Source organism: Pogona vitticeps, chromosome 2, assembly GCF_051106095.1.
Source record: "Pogona vitticeps strain Pit_001003342236 chromosome 2, PviZW2.1, whole genome shotgun sequence".
Lineage (NCBI taxonomy): Eukaryota > Metazoa > Chordata > Lepidosauria > Squamata > Agamidae > Pogona > Pogona vitticeps.
Window position 1 is genome coordinate 127,794,991 of NC_135784.1, and position 24,583 is coordinate 127,819,573.

General features: G+C 42.0%; 1 protein-coding gene across 2 annotated transcripts; it reads left to right on the forward strand.

The window, feature by feature from the left end:
• Window positions 1-270: 270 nt before the first annotated feature.
• On the forward strand, window positions 271-23,402 carry TEKT3 (tektin 3). Of its 2 annotated transcripts, none has more exons than XM_020802998.3 (8): window positions 271-3,763; window positions 8,849-9,456; window positions 11,592-11,675; window positions 14,934-15,004; window positions 15,646-15,789; window positions 18,170-18,392; window positions 19,887-20,041; window positions 23,014-23,402. In XM_020802998.3, exons 2-8 carry the CDS (start codon window positions 8,878-8,880, stop codon window positions 23,228-23,230), a joined length of 1,473 nt encoding a protein of 490 aa, XP_020658657.2. In that variant the 5' UTR covers window positions 271-3,763; window positions 8,849-8,877; the 3' UTR covers window positions 23,231-23,402. The 2 variants fall into 2 exon arrangements, with proteins under 2 accessions (XP_020658657.2, XP_020658658.2); XM_020802999.3 differs by having other exon boundaries at window positions 3,458-3,606.
• Window positions 23,403-24,583: the final 1,181 nt, after the last annotated feature.

Genomic DNA, 24,583 nt, shown 5'->3' on the forward strand with positions numbered 1-24,583 from the left:
TGGTAAGGTACAATTTATTCCAACAGAGGGGGTTTATATCTACCAAACCGAATCGGTTCGGTATACTATCTGGTGGAGAAGTATTTTACTTCACCTTCCAGTCAAAAAATTGCTTCCTGGGCAAAAGCAATTCATGCTTGCATTTATGTCATGGAGAGACCTTGGTTCTAATTTGCAGTGTAATCACTCCCTCCCTTGGTTCAGGCCCCCAGTTTTTCATCTTTTGTGTCCCAGCCTTGGAATATGAATTGTATGCTGCTCCTCACATCAGAACACCTATGCTGTCCCCAGTACCTATGTTTGAGAGACTCAGCCAAATAAGCTTTACGACTTCCCTGTAAATCCTTACAGAAGCTAAGTAAACCCACAACCCTCAGAGTGTCTTACAGATTTGCCAGTTCAAAAGCCTGGGCTAGGACACTCTCTCTGTGTGTCAGGGCTGCACGTCTGGCTCGTCTCTGAAAGTTAGCTTTGATTTCATCCCCAAATAGCATAAATAAATAAAAACCCTTGAAGCTCTCTATTAATAATAGAGCAGGGCTGAAACAGGGAGCTGCTCTTTGTAAAGATTCCTGCACACGAGCAGCAGGAGATCAACATGCCCCTGGCTTTAGTGAAACCCAGGAACAGAATCAAAATTTAAGGAATTGGGGAGCAAAGAAGGGGGTTTTGCCTGTGAAGTTTTGGCAACGCCTGCCATGTCTCCTTGCCTCTGATGTGAAACCTTGCTTTGTTTCTTTCCTGTATGATGGATATGTCTTGGGGAGCAGAGAGAACCTAATTCTGTCTGAAATATACACTGCCTGTGTTTATGTTTTTAGGATCTGTTCCCAGATCTCTGTAATCCATTTGTTATGGGGATACTATGCTTCAATCCCAAACACAGTTACTAGGGAGGAAGCCATAGAGAATATAGTGGGACTTACTATTAAGTAAACAGCTATAGGATTGCAGTCCTGAAAGCTGACTATATGACTGAGTCCTCAGCCACTGAGCATTATCCCATGACACAAAAGCTATCCGTGGGTGTTATAGTAGGATGGCTAAATCTCAGGATACCAAATGAAGTCCCTGGGAATTGCTATGGGCTTCTCTGATTCTTCAGGCAGGGGGACAAATCTTGAGGCAGGTAGGACTGAAAAAGGTGGAAGTTTGATTTTGAGTGTGTGTGACCTGGGTTTAAAGACTCATTTCTGTCTATTCCCAGTGAAAACTCCACATGATCTGACTTTATAACTCCATAAATATAGAAAGCCTTAGCATAGCTGGTGACAACAGCTGCAAATGCTGAGTGCATTTTGCCATTATCCAACCACCAAAAAAATGTGCCCCCTCCAGCTCAGAGTTTATTTATTTATTATTTATTTATTTGATTTATACCCCACCCATCTGGCCTATAAGACCACTCTAGGCAGCTAGAGTTGCTGTATTATTGGTTAGTTGGGTTCCACCTGGATTCTGGGCCCATTTATGTGGTCTCTCCTCATAACTAGTTTTCAACATCAGCTGGCCCAGAAACACGTCTGATCTTTCTCCCAGTTCTTGTCTGCCCCACCTTTGTGACATCACAAGGACATACCTTGGATCTCAGAGAGTGGTAACTGTGTTTTTTTTCAGAGTAGTCTATTTGTCTCCTTTCATAGTTATTTAAAATGATTTACAGGAAGCAAGATGACTATATAAAACATATGTAGAAATATGCCATTGTGACTTTCAAGGGAAGAAAATTAAAATAATACCTACTGGATGGATGTTAATGTCTTTGCTTAGCACTTCTTTGCCAGGATGGAGTGAGACCATCTTACACGTACGATTTTAACAATGTGTCAGGAAAATGATGTTAAAAACCACTAGTGAAAACCCTGGACACATGGCTAAAGACCTCAGTTCTGTAATGTATCACGTGGCACATGATAAACCCAAGGGGCAGGGAGGCCCTGGTAGCCACAGGAAGGACTTTGCCTACTTCACTCTCCTCAGCCAGCCCATCATGGGAGTGTCATTTAGAGAACCAAAAAGAAGCAGGGAGGGAATGGCCTATAAATACTGCAATATGGAATGAGCCTGAAAGGAGTCATTAGTAGGAACCACAATGAAAAAATATTGGAATGGAACAGGAAGCAACATTTGCTGCAACTACTGCTACGACTCCAACCACTAGTGTCTCTGCAAAGGGGTGACCCTAGTGTGGTGATGCCAGAGGAAGGGAGCCCACAGGACTGACTCTTTTTCATTATTTGCTGAAACAAAGACAAGGGGATTGGTTTCTCCTCACCTCCCACCCTCACCCCATTGGAGGGAAATAAATGTTTACCTTGTTTTTCAAAGCATGTGAGGAGAAGGCCAGTGAAAGGTCACCTGCAGGGAGGTGGACACAGCAGGGCCAGGTCCCTTTATCCCAAAGGGCAACTCCCCCAACCAATCAGCATATAATATTAAAACAAAAAGCCTACCAGGGTCAGAGGATTCCTATAAGCAACCGACTGTGGTCATTTTTTTTAAAATCACAGGCCTGCTCTACACATGGAAACCATGTCCAAACATGAGTTTTGCTTCAATTCCTCCTGCACACACTTTGTACCATTTTGAGTCTTTCTGTTAACATCTGCCATACACCATGGCACAGGTCTGGTGGCACTGACTGGCAGCAGCATTTCAGGTTAGATTTATCCCACCCCACCCCCCCAATCCTAGACGGAGATGCAGAGGATCAAACCACATACCATGCTGGACTGTAGTCGAAGGCACACGCAGATCATCTGTGGTTTGATCCTCTGCATCTCCACGTAGGATTGGGGGGGGGGGGTCTAGCCTGAAGTGCAGGAGAGCTGCTGCCAGTCAGTGCAGACAATTCTGGCCAAGAGAATTGATGGTCTACCAGTGGTCTACCTCAACACAGGGCAATTTCCTACATTTCCTAGTTTCCTTACGATAAAAAGCCCATAAGTGGTAAAAATCAGAACAGTTGAACAATGCCAGGTGACTTATAGTGACAGGAGCCCTCCACCTGGAGGCCTCTTGATTCTTTTGTCTGTGCGATTTTTTTGTCCTGTGCAGGACATATTCCACTGAGAGCATGCACTATCCTGACTGAGGTATGCCACCGCTCAAGGGGTGGGGCTAAAACAGCAAATTGTCCTGTAGCACCTTTAAGTCTAGCAGAGTTACTGTAGCCGGAGCCCTACTCTTCATTGTTAGTTGGTGTGCAAGGAGACTGACTCCCCAGGTTGCAAGATTTCACCTGTGTGTGCCCACAGCTGCAAGGTCAGGAAAAAAATTCTCTCTCTGTGTGTGCTTTCTCTCCTCCCCCCACTGCCTTCCATTCACCCTTGAGGGAATAGAGTTACTAAGCAGCTAATGAGTCCTTAACAACGCTCCCTCCTCCTTCTCCCCCCCACCCCCTTTGCCTTCCACACTCTGTTTGACCAATGGCAAGTATTGGAAGGATGTATGTCACAAAGGGTGAGGGCGGGATAGAAGCTCTGAGTGGGAGGGAAGAACAGAAAGATGTTGCCACTGGGGCATTGGGTGAACAGCAGCCTGTAGAGACAGGAGCCTCCATCCATACCTTTGTTTCCTCTTCCTCAACACACTGCCTGCAGACAGGTAAGTAGCAGCCCCAGTGACTACCTAGGAGGCCTCTTCTAGCTGCAGTGGAGCCACAACCTACCAAGGATCCACCACCTTCACTGAGCGCATCAATCGTGCAGGCAAGCATCTTTCGTCCACCAGTCTCTGGGCATTGCCCTGGCACCCTGAGTGAGTAAGTAGTCTGTCAGAAGACAGCCAGCAAGGCACAAATGTCCCTCTCCAAAAGGTTGGCTGCTTCAGAAATGAAAGGGGACCCACCTGCCTATGGGGAAAATGAGGCAAAGAGATGCTGAACATAGTTAATCGTGAGAAGCACTGAGATATATATTGTTGCACCTCCCCACCCGAAAATTATGACAGTCCACTGTACAGATTCCCAAAGGAGCCATTTGTTATAGATTTTCCAAGAAACCTGGGAAATGTATGGGATGCCTGTCTAAGGGGAGGGTAGAACTGAATGGAGAAGAAGAGGGAGGGAAAACGAAGTGATCGTCAAATTTACTCAAGCTTATTCTCAAGTTTATTGTTAATTGCAGAGAGGTGGGATTTAAAAGGCCAAGGGAGTGGAATGTGCTGGGAGGGATATTTATTTATTAAATTTGTACTCTCGCCTTTTTTGCCAGAAAAGGCTCTCAGGGGAGATGATGCTGTAGGAACATTTCTGGTCTCTTTCCCTATAACCCAAGACCCTAATATGGGTTCATGTGTAAAAATGGAGAAACTGCAGAAGTTTACTTGCAAGTGGACAGGGCAGGGCAAGGGAACAACAGCAACACTCAGCATGCTAGTAATGGCATAACAGTAGCATGCCCATCATGTCTGTGCACATTTAGCATGGGGATTTCTTTCTTTCTTTCTTTCTTTCTTTCTTTCTTTCTTTCTTTCTTTCTTTCTTTCTTTCTTTCTTTCTTTCTTTCTTTCTTTCTTTCTTTCTTTCTTTCTTTCTGGACCTCAGGTATTGTAGGGGTGCACTCTATATGAACAGGTAACCTGCCATTACAAGGGGGAATTCTTTAAGAGCTAATTCTGTGATCATCACAAGGGGAACTTTTCTGGCCTCTCTTAGAGTTTGAAATTAATGTGGTGTTTTTTGTGATGGTCTTCAGGGAGGAAGCACATAATTTTGCTTGCAAGTCTGGTTTCTCAGACATGAAGGTATGGACAAATCATGTCTATGGAGCTCTAATGTGGTTTCTTCTCTAACCACGCTTGGTAATATAGTTTAGCCCTGGGATTCTGGATTAACTAGAGTGTCTGATCTCTGAATGCAGCCGTTGCTAGCTGGCCTAACAGAGATAAACCAATGTTTGAGATTAACAAGCACTTGAGCACACCAATGTGAAATTAAAGGATGCTTTAAAAATTAATTTCCCAGTTATTACCACAGGATAGCTTTCCCTCTTAATTTTCACTTTTTAAAAATTTGTTTTGCTGTAAGGATCTTCTTGGGCCATGTGGCTACTGTAATTTTCAAAAATGAATAAAATAACGGCATCTATCTGGTGGCTTTGTAACTTATACCATGTTTTCATAAAACACAGCTTTTTTGTGGATACAGAAATAAAGCAAGATCTTTGATCTTGTGGCTCTATTTAAACTCATGTGGCAAACGTCTGTGTTCAGCGTATGAGGAGAGTCTGAACAGTTGTCTCTGTATGATGGAAGCCGACACTCATGTGTTCAGGGCGAAAACCTGAACAAGGCTTCCTGAACTTACACATCCAGTGCCTCCATGTAGATGGTCAGAACTTGGAGTCAATTAATTACAAGTAATGTAGTTACTAGCAACTAGTTACTCTGTAACAAGCAATGTAAGTAGTAACAACAAAGTTGCACTAACAATAGTGTAATCTGAAGTGACAAAGTAGGTGTATTCAATGTTTTCAAGTTACTTTCACACAAAGGGCATTTTAAGCATTTTAGAGACGTTTTGATGGGATATTTTTCAAGCTTTGTGTCATTCTGTTCTCAGTCCTAAGTGGCAAGGGAACTCTTCTTTGGTTTTTATCTTGAACATTTCTGTAACTATTTGCAAAGTGTTGATAAGGGCACTGCAGTGCTAATGTCTTATGACATGGATTACTTGGGTGATCACAGCAACATTAGTGGGCAAACACGCTGCCAAGAGGTAATGAGTAACACAGTGGGTTTCTTTTTAAAAGGTAGTGTTCCAAAGTCTTTCCACAATTGCCAGAAGGAGACATTTTTCAAGTCGAATTTCCTTGCATTGGGCCATTTTCTGGGAGCAATCATGGCACAGGAGACAGCAAGCTTCTCAGCTGGACTTTTTTTGGGGGTAAAAAAAATACTTTCATGGACACCAGTGAATGCTTTCAGATGTATGGCTCTTTTTAAAAAAGCAAACCTACATGCTGAACAGCTAGGAAGTGGGGTAAGGAAGACGGCAGAAGGGAAGGGAAGGGAAGGGAAAAGAAGGCTTCATATTGGATGGGGCATCCCCCATGGGCAAGATGTGGCCCACAGGCTGGAGATTCTGCATTCTTTGGGCCAGCAGGTGTTGAGGAGAGGCTAATCTATTCTAGACATCAAGGAGGAAGGCATACAAGAGAGGAGGGAATGAGGGTGTAAGTGCAGATGAACATATGTGAAGCAGAAAAACAGATCGGGAAATACACAATGGAGAGAAAAGAGAAAAGTTTTAAGTGGCAGTTTTAAAAATAACATTCTTAAACTGGGATAAACTTTCATGGATACCATCCAACTTTGTCAAAGGCAGTCTATGAAAAAGTACACCAAATACATGCTTGTGTTAGTCTTTGAGTACCACTAGACTCTTTGTTGCTTCTGCTGCTACAGGCTAACACAGCTGCTTCCCATAAAACAAGGGGAGACTTTCTTGAACCTGATTCTGAAGGCAAGAGGGATGGAAATGCAAGTTAAAATATTTTAGAAGCCACTGTAACCATGCTCAGAAGCTGTTCCAAGATACTTTTGAGGAATAGCAGCAAAGGGTGATCTCCAGCTCATACGTCACTTGCATCAAGATACCTATAGCGTTAGAGATGGGCATGAACCAGTTCATACCAGTTCGTAAAGGTGGCAGCTGAGGTGCTGCTGCTCCCTTTTTCTTCCTCCTCAGCTGATTATCCACTCAGCAGGCCCCGTTTGCTTGCTTTTTCCATCTCCTTGGCTAATCTCCCATCAGGAGCAAGAGCACAGGATTCTCTGCCCTGCCCCTTTTGTCTGAGTGGGAGATGAGCCCAGAGGGCAGGGCAGAGAAGCCTGAGCTGTGGTGGGACTGTGGAGGAGGGGCAGGAAGCTAGCACGCTGTGCCTGGCGAGTGGCTGATTGAGCCAGAGAAGGTGGTGGAGGGAAACAGCAGGGCCTGTGCTGCTGCCTTTATGAGTTGGGAAGAACTGGGACGAACTAGTTTGTGCCCATCTCTATATAGTATCCAAAGCCAATTGTGCATTGTTACTCATAGATTATGTTGACACATGAGGCAGGAAATTACATCTGCTCCTCTTCCTCACTCTGGCAGTAAAAATATACTGACTTTTTGTGACACCCCCCAAACCCAGGGGTAGATCTATTATAAAACTAATGAAGCTTAAGCTTCAGGGTCTCTAATCCCAAAGGGGCCAAGAAGCAAATTTAGTCCATTAAAAAAAACTATGATGATCTGTCATGGAACAAATCCACCGAGTAAGATAACACTTGTTACTGAGACTTTGTTGCTGGTTGTGAAGCTCCTCCCCCCACGTAACAGTTCAGACTTCCAGACCCCCCCAAAAATGTAGGTCTGCCAGTGCCCAAACCTGCTCCTGAGCCAGTTCCTTCTTCATTCTTCCTAATGGTAGGGCTGGGCATTTTGAACAACCCTGACATCAGCTGTGGTGCCATGTGATGAAGGGAAAGAGGCCAGGTTGAGAGAGGGCGGACAATGGAGAGGGCATGAGATGGAAGGAGGGGCTAGGAGTGGGAGAGGAGAAAGATGAAATGTGGTGTAGAAATTCAGATTGCAGGACTCCACCATATAGTCAAGGGAATATTAAAATAGCTATGGGTCCTTGGAGTGAAGTTTTCTAGATCTATTGGGATACAGGACCACTCCCAATTCACCTCAGTCCAAGCTACACACCTGGTATGTCTGAGCCCTCAGTTTGGTGAATTTAAGCATGATTAGCTCTGTGTCAGATTATTGTTGAAGTGTGAAAATGAAGAAAATATTATATATTATAATTATATTATATTATATATATATATATGGGAAAGTAATAATTCTGTTCTAAAGGCTCTGGCAAATTCTCATTTTTTCCATCTTTGTTTAATATTGTCATTCTGAAAGAGATAATAGCCAGATGTTGGATCAGAACTCTCAGGGTCTGAACTACTGTTCATGCTGGATTCTCAGAGCTGAAATCCAACAACTTATTGGGTTCCATGTATGGGAAGCCTTTCCTTTAATCTTCTGTTTTGTTTTACCCATCATCAACTCTGGCAACCAAAATGAAGTTTTCTCGGCACAATGTAGTCTTCTGTATTTGTCATTAGATTTCATATTATGTACAGCCAGGTATTTACATTAGAGTGCCATGAATATTAGATTTCCAGCATACAATTAGCTAAGTGAAAAGCACAATAGATTGCATGTCAGCTTGAGGTTAGTTGAACCAATAATCTCTCTGTGTGGGTCCACTTTCCAAGGTAGCTTTCAAAATAACTTCAGAACTGCTATTGTGTTTTCAAAAAGACACTGTCAACCAGTTGACCTTGAGCGATCTTTTCTCTAAATAAATTTGTTGAGTACTGGTGACAGCCACATAATTTTGTTTGCAAGATGAAATAAGATACGTCCTTCATCCTAGCCTAGCCAACATGGCACTTGGCTATGGGATGCTGTGTTGATTTTTCTTTTCTGTGTCATCACTACCATATATGTTAATCAAAAGATTCTTAAGATAAGTAGATGTTTGAGAGATAAGATCTGAATTGTGTCTTTCATGATTTATCAGCATTATCATCATCATTATCATGTACAGTTAAGCTATAATCTCAAATTGTAATCTTACCTGGGAGTAAGCCTCATTGATGTCAATAAGACTCACTTCAGAGTACACACGTATAAGATTGCACTATAGCTGATCAATAATTTGCTGATCATTTTAACGGTAGCCAGATTTCTGTTGCTGGAGGTGAAATGTTTTAACCTGCTATTGGGCTTTTTAGTTGGCTTTGTTAGCTTACAACAGAATTTCTTCCAATGCACACTTGTTCTTATTTTTCTTTGATGAAGGAACTCTGTCTGGATAACCATTTGCTACCATGGAGCTTGCAGGCTCTACCTTGACGGCAACATATGCCCATCCGAGACCAACACCCTCAAATTTTCTGCCAGCCATCAGCACCATGGCCTCAAGCTACAAGAACCGATTTCCTCACTATGCTCTGACTCACAGCTTGAGCCTCCCTTGGAGACCCAGCGCCTATTACAAAGTTGCGGCCATCACTCCAACTCTGGCACCTTTCTCCAAGAGTTCACAAGGGCTCACTCCAAGCTACGCACTCCCCTTTGTTTCTAACCGAACAGCCCTTTTTACTAGGTACACTCCTGATGACTGGTATAGATCTAACCTGACAAACTACAAGGAGTCAGAGGCATCCCGGCACAATGCTGAGAGGCTGAGGGTGGACACCTCCCGGATGATTCAAGACAAGGATCAGCAGACGAGGAAAACCCAAACAGAAACAACAAAAAATCTGGGAGAACGAGTCAATGATATTGTGTTTTGGAAATCAGAGCTCAACCACGAGATCGATGGAATGATTGGGGAGACAAATGCTCTTACAGACATGAAGAAACGACTGGAAAGAGCCCTGGTAGAAACTGAAGGACCACTGCAGGTACAAGGGTCAACTTGGTTGAACTGCAATAATACCAGCAGTGGGGGGAAAACTTCAGAAGTAGTAGTACACCTTTTAAGTAGGCCTTCTCCCGCCAAACCAGGAGTGGATCTCTGGGAACTCCCACTTCATCAGTTTTGCAGTTTGATTGGCCATTGGCTCACAAAGGATCCCAGGGCAAGCCATTGGTCCCAAGCCCCACTGAGGTTCCCCATTTCCGCCTTAAGATAGTATCTAAGCTAGTAATAGCACCTGATGCAGTTCCACATAGAGCAAAAGGAACTTGTAAGTTAAATGAGAAAAGCAACAGTGTAGAGCACTCATTCTAAATAGGAGCCATATGCCCCCCCTTGGGGTCCCTGGCACATTTGAAGGAGGGCCATAGCCTGGAAACACTTTTTCACATACCTACTTCTAAGGTTTGTTATGCAACTTATACAATCCTGGTTCGGTCTATATTTCTTTCATAATATGTTTATGGCTGCAACCAAAAACATTGGAGAATGGTTGGTGTAGAGAATCATTAGTTGTCATTCTTTGTGACAAAAAAATAATTTGTTCCCTGTTTGACAAAGAAACAGGACTTACACATGGAGTGGTACTGAGGCAAGTTAATTTGTGGATACAGCCCTTTGAGATTTTGAATAATTACCTGAGCACACTTCCCCCTTTTTGTAAAGGATTTACATCCATGCTTCTTTTTTGTGTTTATTAGAAAAATGCACTTAGGATATGATAGTGGTCCCGGTTCTAGCTAACTGGGTTGGAAATGTCATTAGCCACCCTTTCCATCTCTAGAGAACAAAGGAAAGATGTCTTATCTCCTCCTTGGATGAACAAGAAAGAGATGTGAGAAGGAAGGAACTGTCACCACCAGTCCTAAAAAAAGCAATCTAAAGTTGAAGGAAAATCAGGACAGATCAGAGCACATTAAAAGTCTAAGAAACCCAAGGAGGGTGTCTCTATTCTTCCCCCTACAAAGATGTGTATCTTCTTGAGTGCAGGCATACTTGTACTGAGTCACTTCCAACAACTATCTTGGAAGAGTCCTCTTTCTCTGGGTTCCTTTTCATCAACAGTCCCCTTCTGCATGATGCTCCTTTCACTTCCTCCCTCTTTTTTCTTTTTCCTGCCCACTCAACGGACAGTTAGTAACCCATAGATGCAAGATATGCTCAGCCTTGATGATAAGCATGCTTAGCTCTCCGCTCTAGCTTGAGAATTGCTGGAAGCCTTGGCAGACCTCTGAATAATGTTTGATTTTGTTGCTGTTCCGTAAGCCAAAACATTTGTTTCCACTGTTGTCAACAGCATTTTTGTCAAATCAGTGTCCTAGGCCAAGGCTTTATTAAGCCAGTCAAAGCAACCTTGATCTCCAAGGATCAAGGACATTTACCTCTGTTGCATCAGTTAAAGCTGTCTGGGTGCTAATTAAGAGTGCTGTGTTTGTATCCAATGATGGCATTTTCTGACTAAGAAAAGGTGAAAAATAATGGCCCTGCTTCTATATAAAGACAAATTTGGCAAACATCCAACACAATAAATAGGCTTAATTATGCTCCATTCTAGTGGAATGTAGTGGCATTCTGGCCAACATCCCATTGCAAGTCCAACTAGAGAAGGCCCACTGGCTCAACTAAATTTGCTTAACTAATAATTTACAGCCATTGATTCAATGGCTGAAATCCTCTTGTGCAGTAGTGCTAATGGTGTAACTTTTAGAGATGAGTAAAATCTCATCAGACATTTGAGTCAAGTGACTCATATACAACAGATAATATCTATGGAGATTTCTGGGTGTTTGCTTCTTGAGGTTGTGCAGTTTGTGTAACTGCACAACAGGATTTCAACCAACTCTTATACTGGCCTTTGCATTTTGGTTGAGACCCACATTTTAATTCTGTAGTGCTACATTGTCTTCTCAGTTCTTCTTGGTTTTGCTAGTCTGTTGCTGCAAAAACAACAAAGAGTCTCACACCTTAAAGACTAAGAAGTATTTTGGTGGACTGCCTAGCACCTTTAATCAGCTACCTTCAGTTTGTGAAGTCTTCCACCATACAAACTTGTTAATACTTTCAGATGCCATAAAGCTGTATGTCCCATCAGCCTTACCAGTTTTCTGCAATGTTAAACAGGTAGCTCAGGAATGCTTGCTTCATCGAGAGAAGAGGATGGGTATTGATCTCGTTCATGATGATGTGGAAAAACAACTAATGACGGTAAGTTCATGTGATACCCTTAACAGGAAAAAGTGTGTGTGGGTTTAATTCATGCTTGGCTAATAGCATAATGTTTAGATGCTCTGAGTCCATTAAGAGCTGGCTCAGGTGATTATTTATATCCTTCCCTTCAACCCAGAAGTGTTTTCAGGCAGGATCAAACAACTGTTCTGCATGATACTCCTCAATTGTTTTTTCCCCCAGGATCTGTAAATAGGAAATATAGGGGTGGGAAGACAATTTGGCACACATAAATCAGGGATGGGGGAATATCGCGTCCTCCTGTTCTTAGATTTCAGTTCCCATTATCTGTCCCAGCATTTATGCTGATGGGAATTGGAGTCCAGCAGCATCTGGAGGGCCACACATCTCCCAGTCACCATGTAAATGCTTCACAGTAGGAACCAGACACAAAGGAAGCAAAGTAGTTTTGAGAACAGCTGCATTAGCTTTCTGATGGATACTCAGAGATATCTTCCAATCTGTGATTATTGTTCTTTTCAGTGAGGGGTGGGTTTATGAGGAATTACTGGATAGATATGTAAATAAATACCACACCCTATAACAAGGAAATATATACAAAGCAAGTGTATTCCTCTGGTACATCTTGTTGATATCTTCTGAGTTTGCAGTAAGAAAAGGAAGCAAATTGGGCTCTAAATTGAGGACACCAGAAATCCCCCAGGGACAAAACTTCATGAGCGTGTAACGTTCTTTGTGCCTTTTAAATCAGCTGAGCAGTTTCTCATCTCTTGCCTGTGGCTCCTTCCTGTTCTTCCTGTAGTTTCTGGACATTTATTTAGGAATCTCAATGGAGTCACAGAAGCCAGGAAACATCCTGACAGCAATTCTACATTTCTCATTTCTCCTTTGGACGTGCCTTCCTGACCTTGCCTTCCTTTGTACATCCTGTCTCTTAGTCTTACCATGTGTAGGTTTCCTTCTCTCAAGTGTTTACTACTTCAGACGTGCAGCTCCACCATGGCCACTGCCCCTTTGAACTGTGCATGTTTGGTGGAGGGGCAGATCTGAAAAGTGGAAAACTTTCTTCGATGAGACGGGCAAGATATTACAATCTTAACACATAAAATGGTAAGGTCAGGATTGGGGCTAAACTCTAGGATTTAAAAGCGTATGCATTGTGATATCTCACCTAATAAAGATTTACACTATTGAGTTCAGCCCCTCCACCCAACATACACCGTACTGTGTCCTGCTGAATGCTACTGAGCTCAGATTCTGGATCAGGGAGTTCTTTGTATTATATACTAGCTCAGGGTTGGCCCCACTGTACTTAATTAAGGGCTGGTCCAAATACCTATCACAACATTCAGTGGTGAGAACAGCAACTGGCCAATGCAGAGTCTTTGCCACAGTATTATTTTGGAATCCTGGTTCAAACCCTGTGACGATGAACAGAAAGTTTCTTGCTGATCTCAATAAGAACTGGACACTCCCATTCCAAGTCTATTTCTAAGTCATTTCCAGTTTCTCCTGCTCAAATCTCTCCTCACCCCACCCCCGTGCTAGACCTATATGTTGGCCAAACCTGATTGTCATTTGTTCCTTCTTAGCTCATGAACTCAAGGGCCAACCAGCTCAACTTGATGGCAAACGCTATTGGGAGGATACTTTCCTCCAAAGGCAATAAGGTGTCTCCACAACAAAGAGAGTGCCATATGGAAACATTCGGTCCTTGGTAGCTGGATGGGTCTTACATTTTGCCTGTGTGAAGTGCCTGTGGGCAACAGAATAACTCCAGGCATGAAAAGAGTCTTGAGACATGAAAGCCTCCCTAGCTAAAGGGCAGTGTGTGACTGACAAGTGAGTGAGAGGAGGAGAAGCAGACAGAAGCGCATAAGCACAATTCTCCATCCAATAGAGCAATTCTTCCTATTAAAAAAAGAAAGAAAGGTGGGGTGTGGGGAGAGTCTTGTGGCAGCTTTCAGACTGATAGATTTAGTTTACTGTGCTTTGTTTTGGGGTACAATCAGCTTTCTCAGAAAGGATAAAGAGAAATTAAGACATAGGTGTAGAATTAGAGCACCCTGGAGGCTTCCAGACAGATGGCTCCTAACACTGCTAATCAAAAGGCATTGGGCAGCTCTTCCTTCCATCTTCCCTCCTTGTAAAATTATGTGAGTGCATAGAGGAGCCTGCACAACCTCATCTTCCTCTGGACGCGCTCCTGGCCTGAGGTGGCCCAGGTCTTGCAGTGAAAAGGTCTCCCATCCTAAAGAATAAAGGCACCTTAAGACATTTCCTGGAGAGAACTTTCTCCCTGTGCAAACGTTTGGGAAGGCTTCATGTTGCCAGTTTGCAGACAGATCATTAATGCAGGGCTTCCCAAGGAAGGGGATTTGAATGGCGGAGACTTTGCAGTGTCCCGCTACCACAGACAGGAATTGTCACATTTTGGGACTGCTGCTCCTGAAATAGTCCACCTGGCATGCTTGGTGGCCATACTGATGAGGATGTTCTGAGAACGGTAGTCCAAAAACTTATGTTTTCCATTTCTACTTACTGCTGATTTTATTCAGAAAAAGTAGAGATTTTCAAACAGTTGTGTCCCGTCCCCCGGCCCTGCCACTAAATATTCTTCAAAGAGAGGCTGTTTATCGTACTAGATGAGAGTCAGTGAAATCAGGTCTTGGGGTCAGGTCGACAAAGGCCCCTCGAGACCCCTGATACTTTTACAATAATCGTACACTGTCAAATCAGTTCTGACTTATCGTGACCCTTTGCATGGTTGTTCTAGGTAAAGAGTACTTAGGAGTGGTTTGCCATTCCCTTCTTCTGGGGGTGCCCTGGGACTGCGCGGTTTGCCCAAGGCTACCACACAGTCTGGCTCTTCCGGGATGCACACTGGGGAACTGGGTCCGCAGCCAGATAACTCACTGAGCTATTCAGACAACTATATTTTCATATGGGCATTAGTCACCTCCTGTCTCCCCCTTTTTGTGTGTGACAAAATATGTGAGTTCCAGTGCCTGAAAGCCTCTAGAAGTGCTGTTTTAAATTTTAAATACATCACAGCCCCCCCCCCCGCTAGCTTGCTTTAATGCTTAAGAGTACCTGTTTTTCCAAAGTGGAAGAGGACCTGTGCAATCCCCATGGAGTCCTGAATACTTAGACTGTGGTTTTGTGCTTCATGGGGGCATGTAGGGGTGGGTCAATTTTTTTCATAAAGTACTTGGTGTTACTTTCATTAATCAGAGGAAATATTGACAGGATTTTTTGCTTCTCTGACTTGACCAGGAGGTTGATGTCATCCACTCTTGCCAAGAGAGAATGAGAAGACATTTGGATAAGGCAGCGGCCCAGCTGGTGTAAGGAAACATTTCATCTCCACTTTCCTCATATAGACTTTAGAAACAAATTCTGGCATGAGCACCTCATCAGTTTTTCCTATAGAGCAGCTTGAGAGTGGTGGTGGGGGGAATGTATCCAGTATCCTTGTTGCGTAGCTAGACTGGAAGGAAACCACATGCCGGTGAGAGTTACAGAATTGAATGCTGAACACGTGTAATAAAAAGGCACAGAGATAAATACTTGAGTATTCCAGAAGTTAGCCTTTCACCCAGCTAGCTCTTCACCAGGTAGCAACTACTTATAGGTGAGAAACTTGTCAGACTCATTGTTGATCACAACAAGTTACATGGTCTTTATCGGCCACTGGGACTGGCTCTGTTTCTAAATCTTTAAGCATAATGTATAGATCTGCCAGTCTAAGACCAGAGTTATGTCCTATGAAACACTGGGAAACTGAACTCCCAACCTAAGATTCTAATAGCTTTAATATCTACCTGCTTTAAGAAGAGAAAATACAAAAGTTTATAATAAGTATACGTTTATAATAATGATAAGGGGTCTAAGGAGAGTGAATTCTATTTTAATTATTTGTTTTGGTTTTTTGTGTGGTGGTGGAGAGTTGAAAGCCCAGTTCACCTTTACGCCCATTTTACTACAGAGCTGACCGGGCAGCCCAGCATGAGCTGGAGAAAGATCTGACTGACAAACAAACAGCTCATCGAATTGATGACAAATGCCACCATCTCAGGAACACATCTGATGGCATCAGCTATTACCGTGGCGTGGAGCGAGTGGATGCTACGTAAGTGTCAATGGGAGCCTTGTACATTAGCACCCTTGGAGAAGGGTTTAAGTGGCCTAAGCCACATCTTAATGCTAATCTTCTTCTTCACTCCTGTCAGAAGCAATCTAGTGGTGCTTCCAGAGTGGAAGGATCAGTTGATAGGGGACTGTCATTAGCCAGAAGTCACCAAAATGTGTTCACAGGCCTCATATTCTTTGGGAAGGCTCATTCTGTGTTCCCTGCTAATGCTAATGAAGTACCAGATTAAAATATCTCTTCCCCTCCCCTCTTTTTTGTGTTATGGCAAGCTGAATGCCTCTTCCCTAAACAGGAATGCAGGCCAGAATTCTGCATTGCCTGAGTGTCTGAATTTCTTGATTTTCTGCTCACAACCTGGGGTTCAATCCCAAGTAGCGGCTCAAGGTTGATTCAGTCTTCTATCCTTCCAAGGTCGGTAAAATGAGTACCCAGCTCACTGGGGGGGGGGCCAATGTGTAGCCTGCATAATTAACTTGTAAACCGCCCAGAGAGTGCTTGAAGTGCTATGGGGCGGTATATAAGCAGCACACTTTGCTTTTTGCTTTTATGTCAAGGGTTAGGAACACATGGCCAGAGGCTATAAGGACCAACGCCTTGCAACCTGATTTTGAGGTATCTGCCACTATCACATTTTAAGAGAAACATGGCAGGAGATGGTGCTGCCACAGTGATATGGTGAAACAAAATACTGTTTGTGGTGGTTTCAGGACATCTGTGTGCAACGCCATCCCTCTGCTCAGAAAACCTGCCCACCCCAAGTGTTTGTTAGAGTCTTCTTCAGCCTGGTATCCTTCAAATGCTGAGATTTGTCAGATCTGCTTTCATTTTAATTCCTGCACTGAGCAGGGAATTGGACTCAATGGCCTTATACACCCCTTCCAACCTCATTGTTCTATGATTCTATGACCACAGCTCTCAGAATTCATGACGATTAGCCACTCTCATTAGGGCAGACGGGAGTAAAAGTCTAAAATATCTGCAAGTTGAGGGAAAGTTGTATAGTTATATTTCTGAAGATCCACAGAATGGATTACAAAGTCCAAAGGTTTAGTGAAAATGGTCAGAAAAGCATAACTAGTGCAAAAACTAGAGTAATTTGCACATCCATGTAGAATATTTGATGTCTCATTTTTTTTTGACAATTCTGCACTTAATAATTTTGCATTTGACAGCATTTATGACTCTTTTTTTGTATGTGGGAAAAGACTGAGCTCAGCTGCTATCAAAACATGATTATTAGCCTCTGATAGCTCTTTATTGTTATGTGCGGTCAAGTCCTTTTGGTCTTATGCCAACCCTCATGGTGTTTTCAAGATACGTGAGATATTCATTGCTACCCCCCTACTAAATTTCTACCCTGAAAGGAGATTTGAACTTAAGTCTCAAGAGTCCCTGTCTGATACATTATCAGACTGACTATTATTATTGGAAACATCAGGTGATGATGCCTCATCTACACCAGCAAACCATCACCTGATGCTTCATTTAGTGACTGAAATACAGTTGCTTAATGTAATAAGTTGTAACTAGAGTAAATTTGTGGGGATTGGGGGTGGTCACCTCCTCCATAAGTTCCATTGATTTGATGGGCTTCCTCTAGTTATGACTTGCTATTCCAAGCAATAGGATTTCAGCCATTGAGCTAGATGTGAGAACAAATTATTGTTTTATCATCTGAGCTTTCATAAGCATTAACCTATACTTACATCAGCTGACAGTCAGAAAACTCACCCATATCTGGAGACCTAGATCTGTCTTATGGAATTACTGGTTTAGCCAAGATCCATTTAGAAAAATATGCGATGATAATTTGAGTCATGCCTCTGCTTAGTCCATGCCTTTCATTTTACAGTATAGTCTCTAAACCAGCCATTTGTTTCAAAGGGAGAAACAACACAGAGATCATGCTGGGTCCATATATTGCACATTTGAAGGAAAGAAACTGCAAAATAGTTGTGGACTCTCCTTTTTTAAAAAAGAATCTGACTTGGGGTGGTAATGTGAGGAATAAGAAGAATGCATTTTGGCAGGAGTCCATGTAATTTTAAAATCTCTGGCTGCTTCCTTAACTTAATTTCGTTGTATTTACATTTCTCTGCAGCTGCTTCTCTTCTTTACTCTTCTTTACTCTTCTTTACTCTTTCTCACGTTGAACTCCATATAATATAGGAAGATGCTGCAAGATTTACATTTAGAAAATGTAGGCATAAAAGCTGTTACACATGTTTTTAAAATACATGTGGAACTCCTTGTAAATGCAGCCACCACTCCCTCTGCATCCAGTCTTTATTACTCTTTCAGGAAAAGCTTTGCAAACCATGTGAGGACTCTCTTGTTGTCTCTCCTTGTGCTTTCCCAGGATTTCAGTGCCAGAATCCTGGGCCAAGTTTACTGATGATAACATTCTACGCTCCCAGAGCGAGCGGACAGCCTCCTCCAAACTCAGAGATGATATTGAGACACTGCTAGTGGTGACAGCCAATGAGATGTGGAACCAGTTTAACAAAGCCAATGTTGCCTTTACCAACCGCATCTCCGAAACAGCAGATGCTAAAAACAAGATTCAGGCTCATCTGGCAAAGGTGGGGTCAATCGCTTAGCTTTCTCATTGGGGTGAAGGGCTTTCCCATGGAGGGCATTGCTCTGTTAAGCTGTAGAGAGCTGTGAGCTCTGAAGTGGACCTGCTCTCATAGCATCTAGCACAGCTTGTGCAATAGATCTCCATGGAGCAATGAATGTCTACAGGAATTTTTCTGGAGGGAGGGAATACAAACCTGCTGCATATTAGAATTACTTGTGTACATATCATGCACGGTAACCGCACCATATGTCCCTCTCTCTGTATCATTAAAAAAAAAAAACTGTGTATTTAGGATTGGGGAGAAGAACGCCTCCCATCCCTCTGTACATTTCAGTTAGTTTGTGTGTTGTGTCTCATTTTATGGCTTTGTAGCATTATACAATCTTATACCCATTTAACTAGGGGCAAGTCTCCATGAACCAGTCTGAATTGTGATAGGCTGAGGACTGCAATGTGCTGTCACTCTGTTTTGTTGGTATCATTTCTACTATCAAACAATGTTTCCCAGAGTGTACAGGAATATACAGGACTATGGTATATTCTGCTTAGACGCTTTGAAACTTTGTGGTTTTGCGCATTAGAAGGTAGCAGCAGGGCGCATATCAAACAATGTCTTTGGAGCACTTTGTGCACATTGCCTTAACTAAATATGCTTGTATGTGCATATACATTCAGAGCACCCCCTGTAAGGGTCTGTACTACAGAGCTTGCTTGAAGTTACTTTTTAGACTGTGATTTCTATAAATCCCCCCAATCAGCATGGTCCATGGCCATGCTTACTGGTGTTATAAGATTTGTATTCCAAAACATAACCTTGTTTTTGAGTAGCAGCTTCAGAGAAGCTGGTTTGAGGTGGCAAAAGCATTACAGAAAAGAACTGACGACAGTGCAGAACATCCTGCCACCTATGTCAGGACTGACATAGTGACATTGGAGCACCTGTGCATCAGTGCACCCATTGCAATTGCATCATAGTTGTTGTGTGCTGCTAATACAGGAACAGTCTTGTCCACCTCATGTTGCATCAATAAATGCACGGTAACCAATAACCAGGTCAACATACTGAGAGAAGTTAGGGAATTATTGGTATAATACCCCAGGTTCTTGATGAATTCTGTTTCTTTTACAGAACTGCAATAAAGGACAATAAGGGAGGCGAGGAGCAGGATCTTTGCTAAAGTATACATTTATATAGAATTGTAGTTTTAGAAGAGGGCAGCCATGTTAGTCTGTGCTAACATGTCAACCAAAAACAAAACAGAAGTAAAAAATTGAAGACAAAAATGTTGTGACATCTTGAAGACTAACTGCTATATTTTAATGTGAGCTTTCATGGACAGCAGTGGAATTGTCTACAAAAACTCACATTAAAATATAGCAGTTCGTTTTTAAGGTGCCACAATGTTTCTGTCGTCTGCATTTTTTAATTTTGGTTTTGGCTTTGCCTGACATTTATATTAAAATTTCTCTGTTTTTTTTTTAAACTTACTTGCAGACTCTCCAAGAAATCTTTGAGACAGAGATGACCATAGAAGCCATTCGGAAGGCGATTAGGGACAAGGGTCCCCCCTTGAAGGTGGCTCAGACACGTCTGGACGAACGCACCCGTAGACCCAATGTAGAACTCTGCCGGGACTCTGCCCAGTTACGGTAAGGAAAAGCACCTGGTTGGCCTCCCATAGTGAAGAAACAACAGCATGTGTTGATTATATATATAAATGGCATATCAGGTTAGATGATTTCTCTGCCTAGTCCAATGTTGTCTTCTGGCTAGCAGCAGCTTTGCTCAGTTCAATATCTTACGTTTTCTTTATCTGCTGTCTTACTTTTTCTTTAAACTGGACCCATCAGGAAGTGAAAATGGGAACTTCTAAGTACTAAATCTGCATCCTGTGCTACATAGTCATAGTCTCCCATTAGCAGAATCCTGTCCTTGCATTCCCATCCAGCTCTGCCTTGTCATCCACAATCTTACATGCTTAGAATCAATTAAAATATCCTCTTTCCGTGACATATTCATTAAGAAATTATCTCTGAAGGATGAAAATGCCCTGAGCTTAGAGCAACCCAGCAGTGACATCTTACAAGGCCTCTGTTTTATATCAACTCTGGGGACTTGTTATTTCTTCCCCTTTAACAAAATAAAAGCCAAACAAAGCACTGGAACAAATTATCCCATATACTGTACCACAAGATGGCCTCAAGTCTTTTGTGGGTATTCCCTGTGATGTCATAATGTTCAAGATGTCTCTGGTATTCCCTGAATATCAACTGGATTTCTGGCTACAACTTGTTGGATGTACCAAAACTCTCAACACAACTCACCACACACAGAAGCAGGATCCTGTTGCTGAGAATCAAAATACTGCTTTTTCTGGAAGAAGAATCCTCAGGGTACCTGAGCATACCTGTCTACAGTAACTATGATACTCAACGGATATTTCTACAGTACAGAATAGCTAATAACTAATCTGGGTTTTACAGCAGTTTGGACAGAATAAAAATTGAATATACAGAAGAAGGTGCTGGCTCACCTTCTCCATGTCGCTATTTTAAGTCTGTCCCTTTATGTACACCTATTGTGCAACAGGTGCAACAATTTAACCTGTTGATCCTATACCTGTCAGCAACCAGTTCACCATTCATCCGGTGAAGGGTTTTCAGTTCAGCAAAAGGAGTTTGTATCCCAAAGCTAACAATCCAATTAGCAGCCTGTGTTGTGATTTTAGTTGCTTGGTTATTTGTGTCAAGGCCCAGCAGACATTAATTGGACATGCAATGGGGAGACGTAGAAAATTGTTATGTCCACTATCCTAGCTGCAAGGATGTTGGGAAAATAGCTAACTTAATCCTGATCTAACCCACAAGAAAGGGATACAGTCTTTCATTTAGAAATTCTGAATTCTGACTGTTTAGTGGTTGTGAATGTATTATAGGATCAATGGCTACATAATCTGAATTCCTACTATAGGCTGCTATGGTGAAGGGAACAGGTATTTGTCTAAGACACCACCAGCATCTTAAGCTTCACTCTGAATGTGGTTTACTAAACGGGGAAAAAATATCTCACCTTAATGTGCTTTCTTGGCAACCTGATTGCTTTTCTTCACCTTCCTCTTACTTACTGCTCTTTTATGTGAATTTTGCTAGGCTCTGCTTTCTCACAGTGGTTGACAAAGGAATGTGAAGCTCATAAAAAACAAACTGACAAACCAGAATACCAAAATGTGAACAGGAAACCACAACTTTCCATTCTTCCCTGCCACGCCCCCCCCCCCCTCTGAGTACTGCAGCCTCCTACCCTGGCCTTTCCCCATAATTCACTCTAAAAGTTTAATTTATCAGGTTCATGGGGAAAGACCATATATTCTGTTGTTGCTATTTTCCATTAAGTACTTCTGATTTACTCCAATACTGTGAAGTAATGACCTTCAAAATGTCTTATCATTTACAACCCTGCTCATTTCTTGCAAATTAAAGGGTATGGTATCCTTCACTGAGTCAATCTATCTCATGTTCAGTCCTCCTCTTTTCCCACTGCCACTTTTCCTAGCATTATTGTCTCTTCTAGTGAATAACACCTTGACTTTGTATGTCCAAAGTAACATAGCCTTAGTTCAGCTGTTTTAGCTTCCAATGAGTTTGGTTTTTATTTGATCTCTCATGTTGTGCACATAGACTGAGAGCCACAAAGGTAAAAATACATATTTCTCTGACATCTCTGTCAATTGGAAGCCATACTGTTTCTCTCCTCTTCTTCTACAGTAGCTTTTTGTCCAGGATATAGGATACATATCTGGACAATCAAATATTGCGGCTCTCCCGTTGCTTTTTAAATGGTGCATAGCTTTTCATGATCTGCACAGTCAAAGGCTTTACCATAATCTGTAATCTTTTTATGAATCCATCTTGACTACATGGCATATAAATATTCTTGTTATAAAATCTTGAGTATTTCTCTTCATCTGCATGAGAAAATAATACAATGCCCCTAAAATTAACTGTGCTTTTTAGTGTCTTTCTCTGGGATTGGAATTAATATTGAACATTTCCAGCCTGTGGGCAATTGTTCTGTTTTACATATTTCTTGGCATATTTTGGTTAGGATTTTGAGCAATTGATACATTTTGTTTCCCTTAAAAAAAGTTTGCTAATCTATGTGTACCAGCTGATTTACAGACAGTTCTTACGATCAATATCAGCCTTAGCAAGACCATTAGTATCCATACATTGACTGCTGTTTATTTTGTAGTTGATGAAAATGGGAGAATCTTGTGTTACTTTAAAGACTAAAATATTCATTATCGCTTTTGTGAACTAGAGCCACTTCAACAAATTTGTGAAGTATTTATCTGGAGCTGCAGGTATTTATACTGTTGAGGGTATTAAATAGTGAGGTTAGTAGAAATAAATGAACAAGGTATGGACAGTAAACAGTTACATTATTAGGAATGGCCTTTTGCATATGTTGGTGATGGCACTGATATAGAGGTGAAGGAACATTCCTTATTTGGACTAGGTAGTATTGTCATTATGCAGAGGATTTATTAGAACCATAAACAATTAAAAATTCTTCTGCTGTGCTGAATTTACTAACACGCCTTTCTTGTGTTCAAACTCAGCCTTGTGAACGAAGTCTATGAAATTGATGATACAATCCAGGGGCTCCAGCAGAGGTTGAGAGATGCAGAAGATACCCTCCAGGCGCTGGTTCACACCAAAGCCAACCTGGAGCATGACCTGGCTGTCAAAGCAAATTCACTTTTCATTGACCAGGAGAAATGTATGGGAATGCGGAAGACCTTCCCCAACACCCTGAGGCTGGTGGGATATACATAGGCTAAAGCCAACATAAAAAAAAAAAAACATTTAGAGACATGGGCGCCCTGACTCAGTAATAAAAAGTGTGTGTTGGGGAGGTTTGTTCTATTGCACTTTTATGAGTTTGTTTTTTTAAATGAGATGGTATATTTTCATTTATTAAAGAATACTCCACACAGGACTTCAGCTACTTCCTGGTTTGGTGTGTCTGATGTTTTCACGTCTCTTCTAAAAGGATGTTCTTCTTTGTGGCATCTGCAGATATATTTGCTGTAGCATGGAGCCCAAATCTACGCATGTGTATTTGGAACCAGTGCCTGTTGGAAGTTCATTTAGGATTATTTGCCAAGCGGTGTGGATAGGAGGAGGAAATGTATGTGCAAAAAGGATGGGCAGGGTGACTGGTCCTGTTTTTTTTTTTTAAGTTGAAGGCCTGATCTAGTAGATAGGCCAACTGTGCTCAATACCACCAACCATCTATCCATGGCCCACACTGTCTCAGGAAGGAAGGCTGAACCCACTCCTTGGTTCTTCCCACCGAAGCAAATCATTGTTCCTAAATTCTTTCTGATCATGTCTATGCATTTAGTACTAGTATCTGAACCAGACTCTTAGAACAGTCACTTACAGTATTCTTACTTTTTAACCTCTAATTCTGGGACTCTCATGCTATAGACCTTTTAATATTGGCATGAAGGAATTTGGAAATACTTGATGTAATTAGCTACTAAACACCCTTGTGTGTAGTTGGCAAATGAAAGGATAATTATCTGGCACCAAATAAAGACAGCTTCTCTGTATATCATGTTCCAAGTCATCAGACATTTCTACCTGTGTTAATTATTATTATTTTCCTTTCATTGAGGTATATGTTAGTTTCTACATGTCTCATGGTGTAAGGTTGCACTGGGGTGCAGTGTAACACAGAAAGAAGGCACTGTGCATTTCAGTTGCCAGAGTTTACTCATGACAGAAAATGGCTTATCAGCAGAGATGAAGATGTTAATTTAGCAAAACTTCAACTTGGATCCTCATGGGAACATTTTGCACTCCATATGTTGGTATAAACAATGAGGCCCGTCAGAAGGGGTGCAAGATATAACAAACAGGTCAGTCCTATTTTAAATAAGCTCTTTCCATAAAGGCAGGCAAGTACAGCTTGTTTGGAAAGCACAGCCAAAGTTATTTTGGTGAACTTGGACAGACAAATTTGAATCTTCAAGGCTTCCACTTATAAAAATGCCTTCTCGAATTAGAAATTTATATAATCGCCAACAAATCTCCATGATCCGCAAATTAGCCTATAATTAGTGTATCACTCCCCCACTACATATCTGAAGAGTGGTGTCATGAGCACAGCTAAGATGCACC

Bases quoted from the DNA above. Each gene is read 5' to 3' on its own strand.
- TEKT3 (XM_020802998.3), top strand. From the start codon at position 8,878: ATGGAGCTTGCAGGCTCTACCTTGACGGCAACATATGCCCATCCGAGA. The intron at 11,676-14,933 runs GTAAGTTCATGT...TGACTTGACCAG, and splicing joins TGGAAAAACAACTAATGACG to GAGGTTGATGTCATCCACTC. The intron at 15,790-18,169 runs GTAAGTGTCAAT...GTGCTTTCCCAG, and splicing joins GTGGAGCGAGTGGATGCTAC to GATTTCAGTGCCAGAATCCT.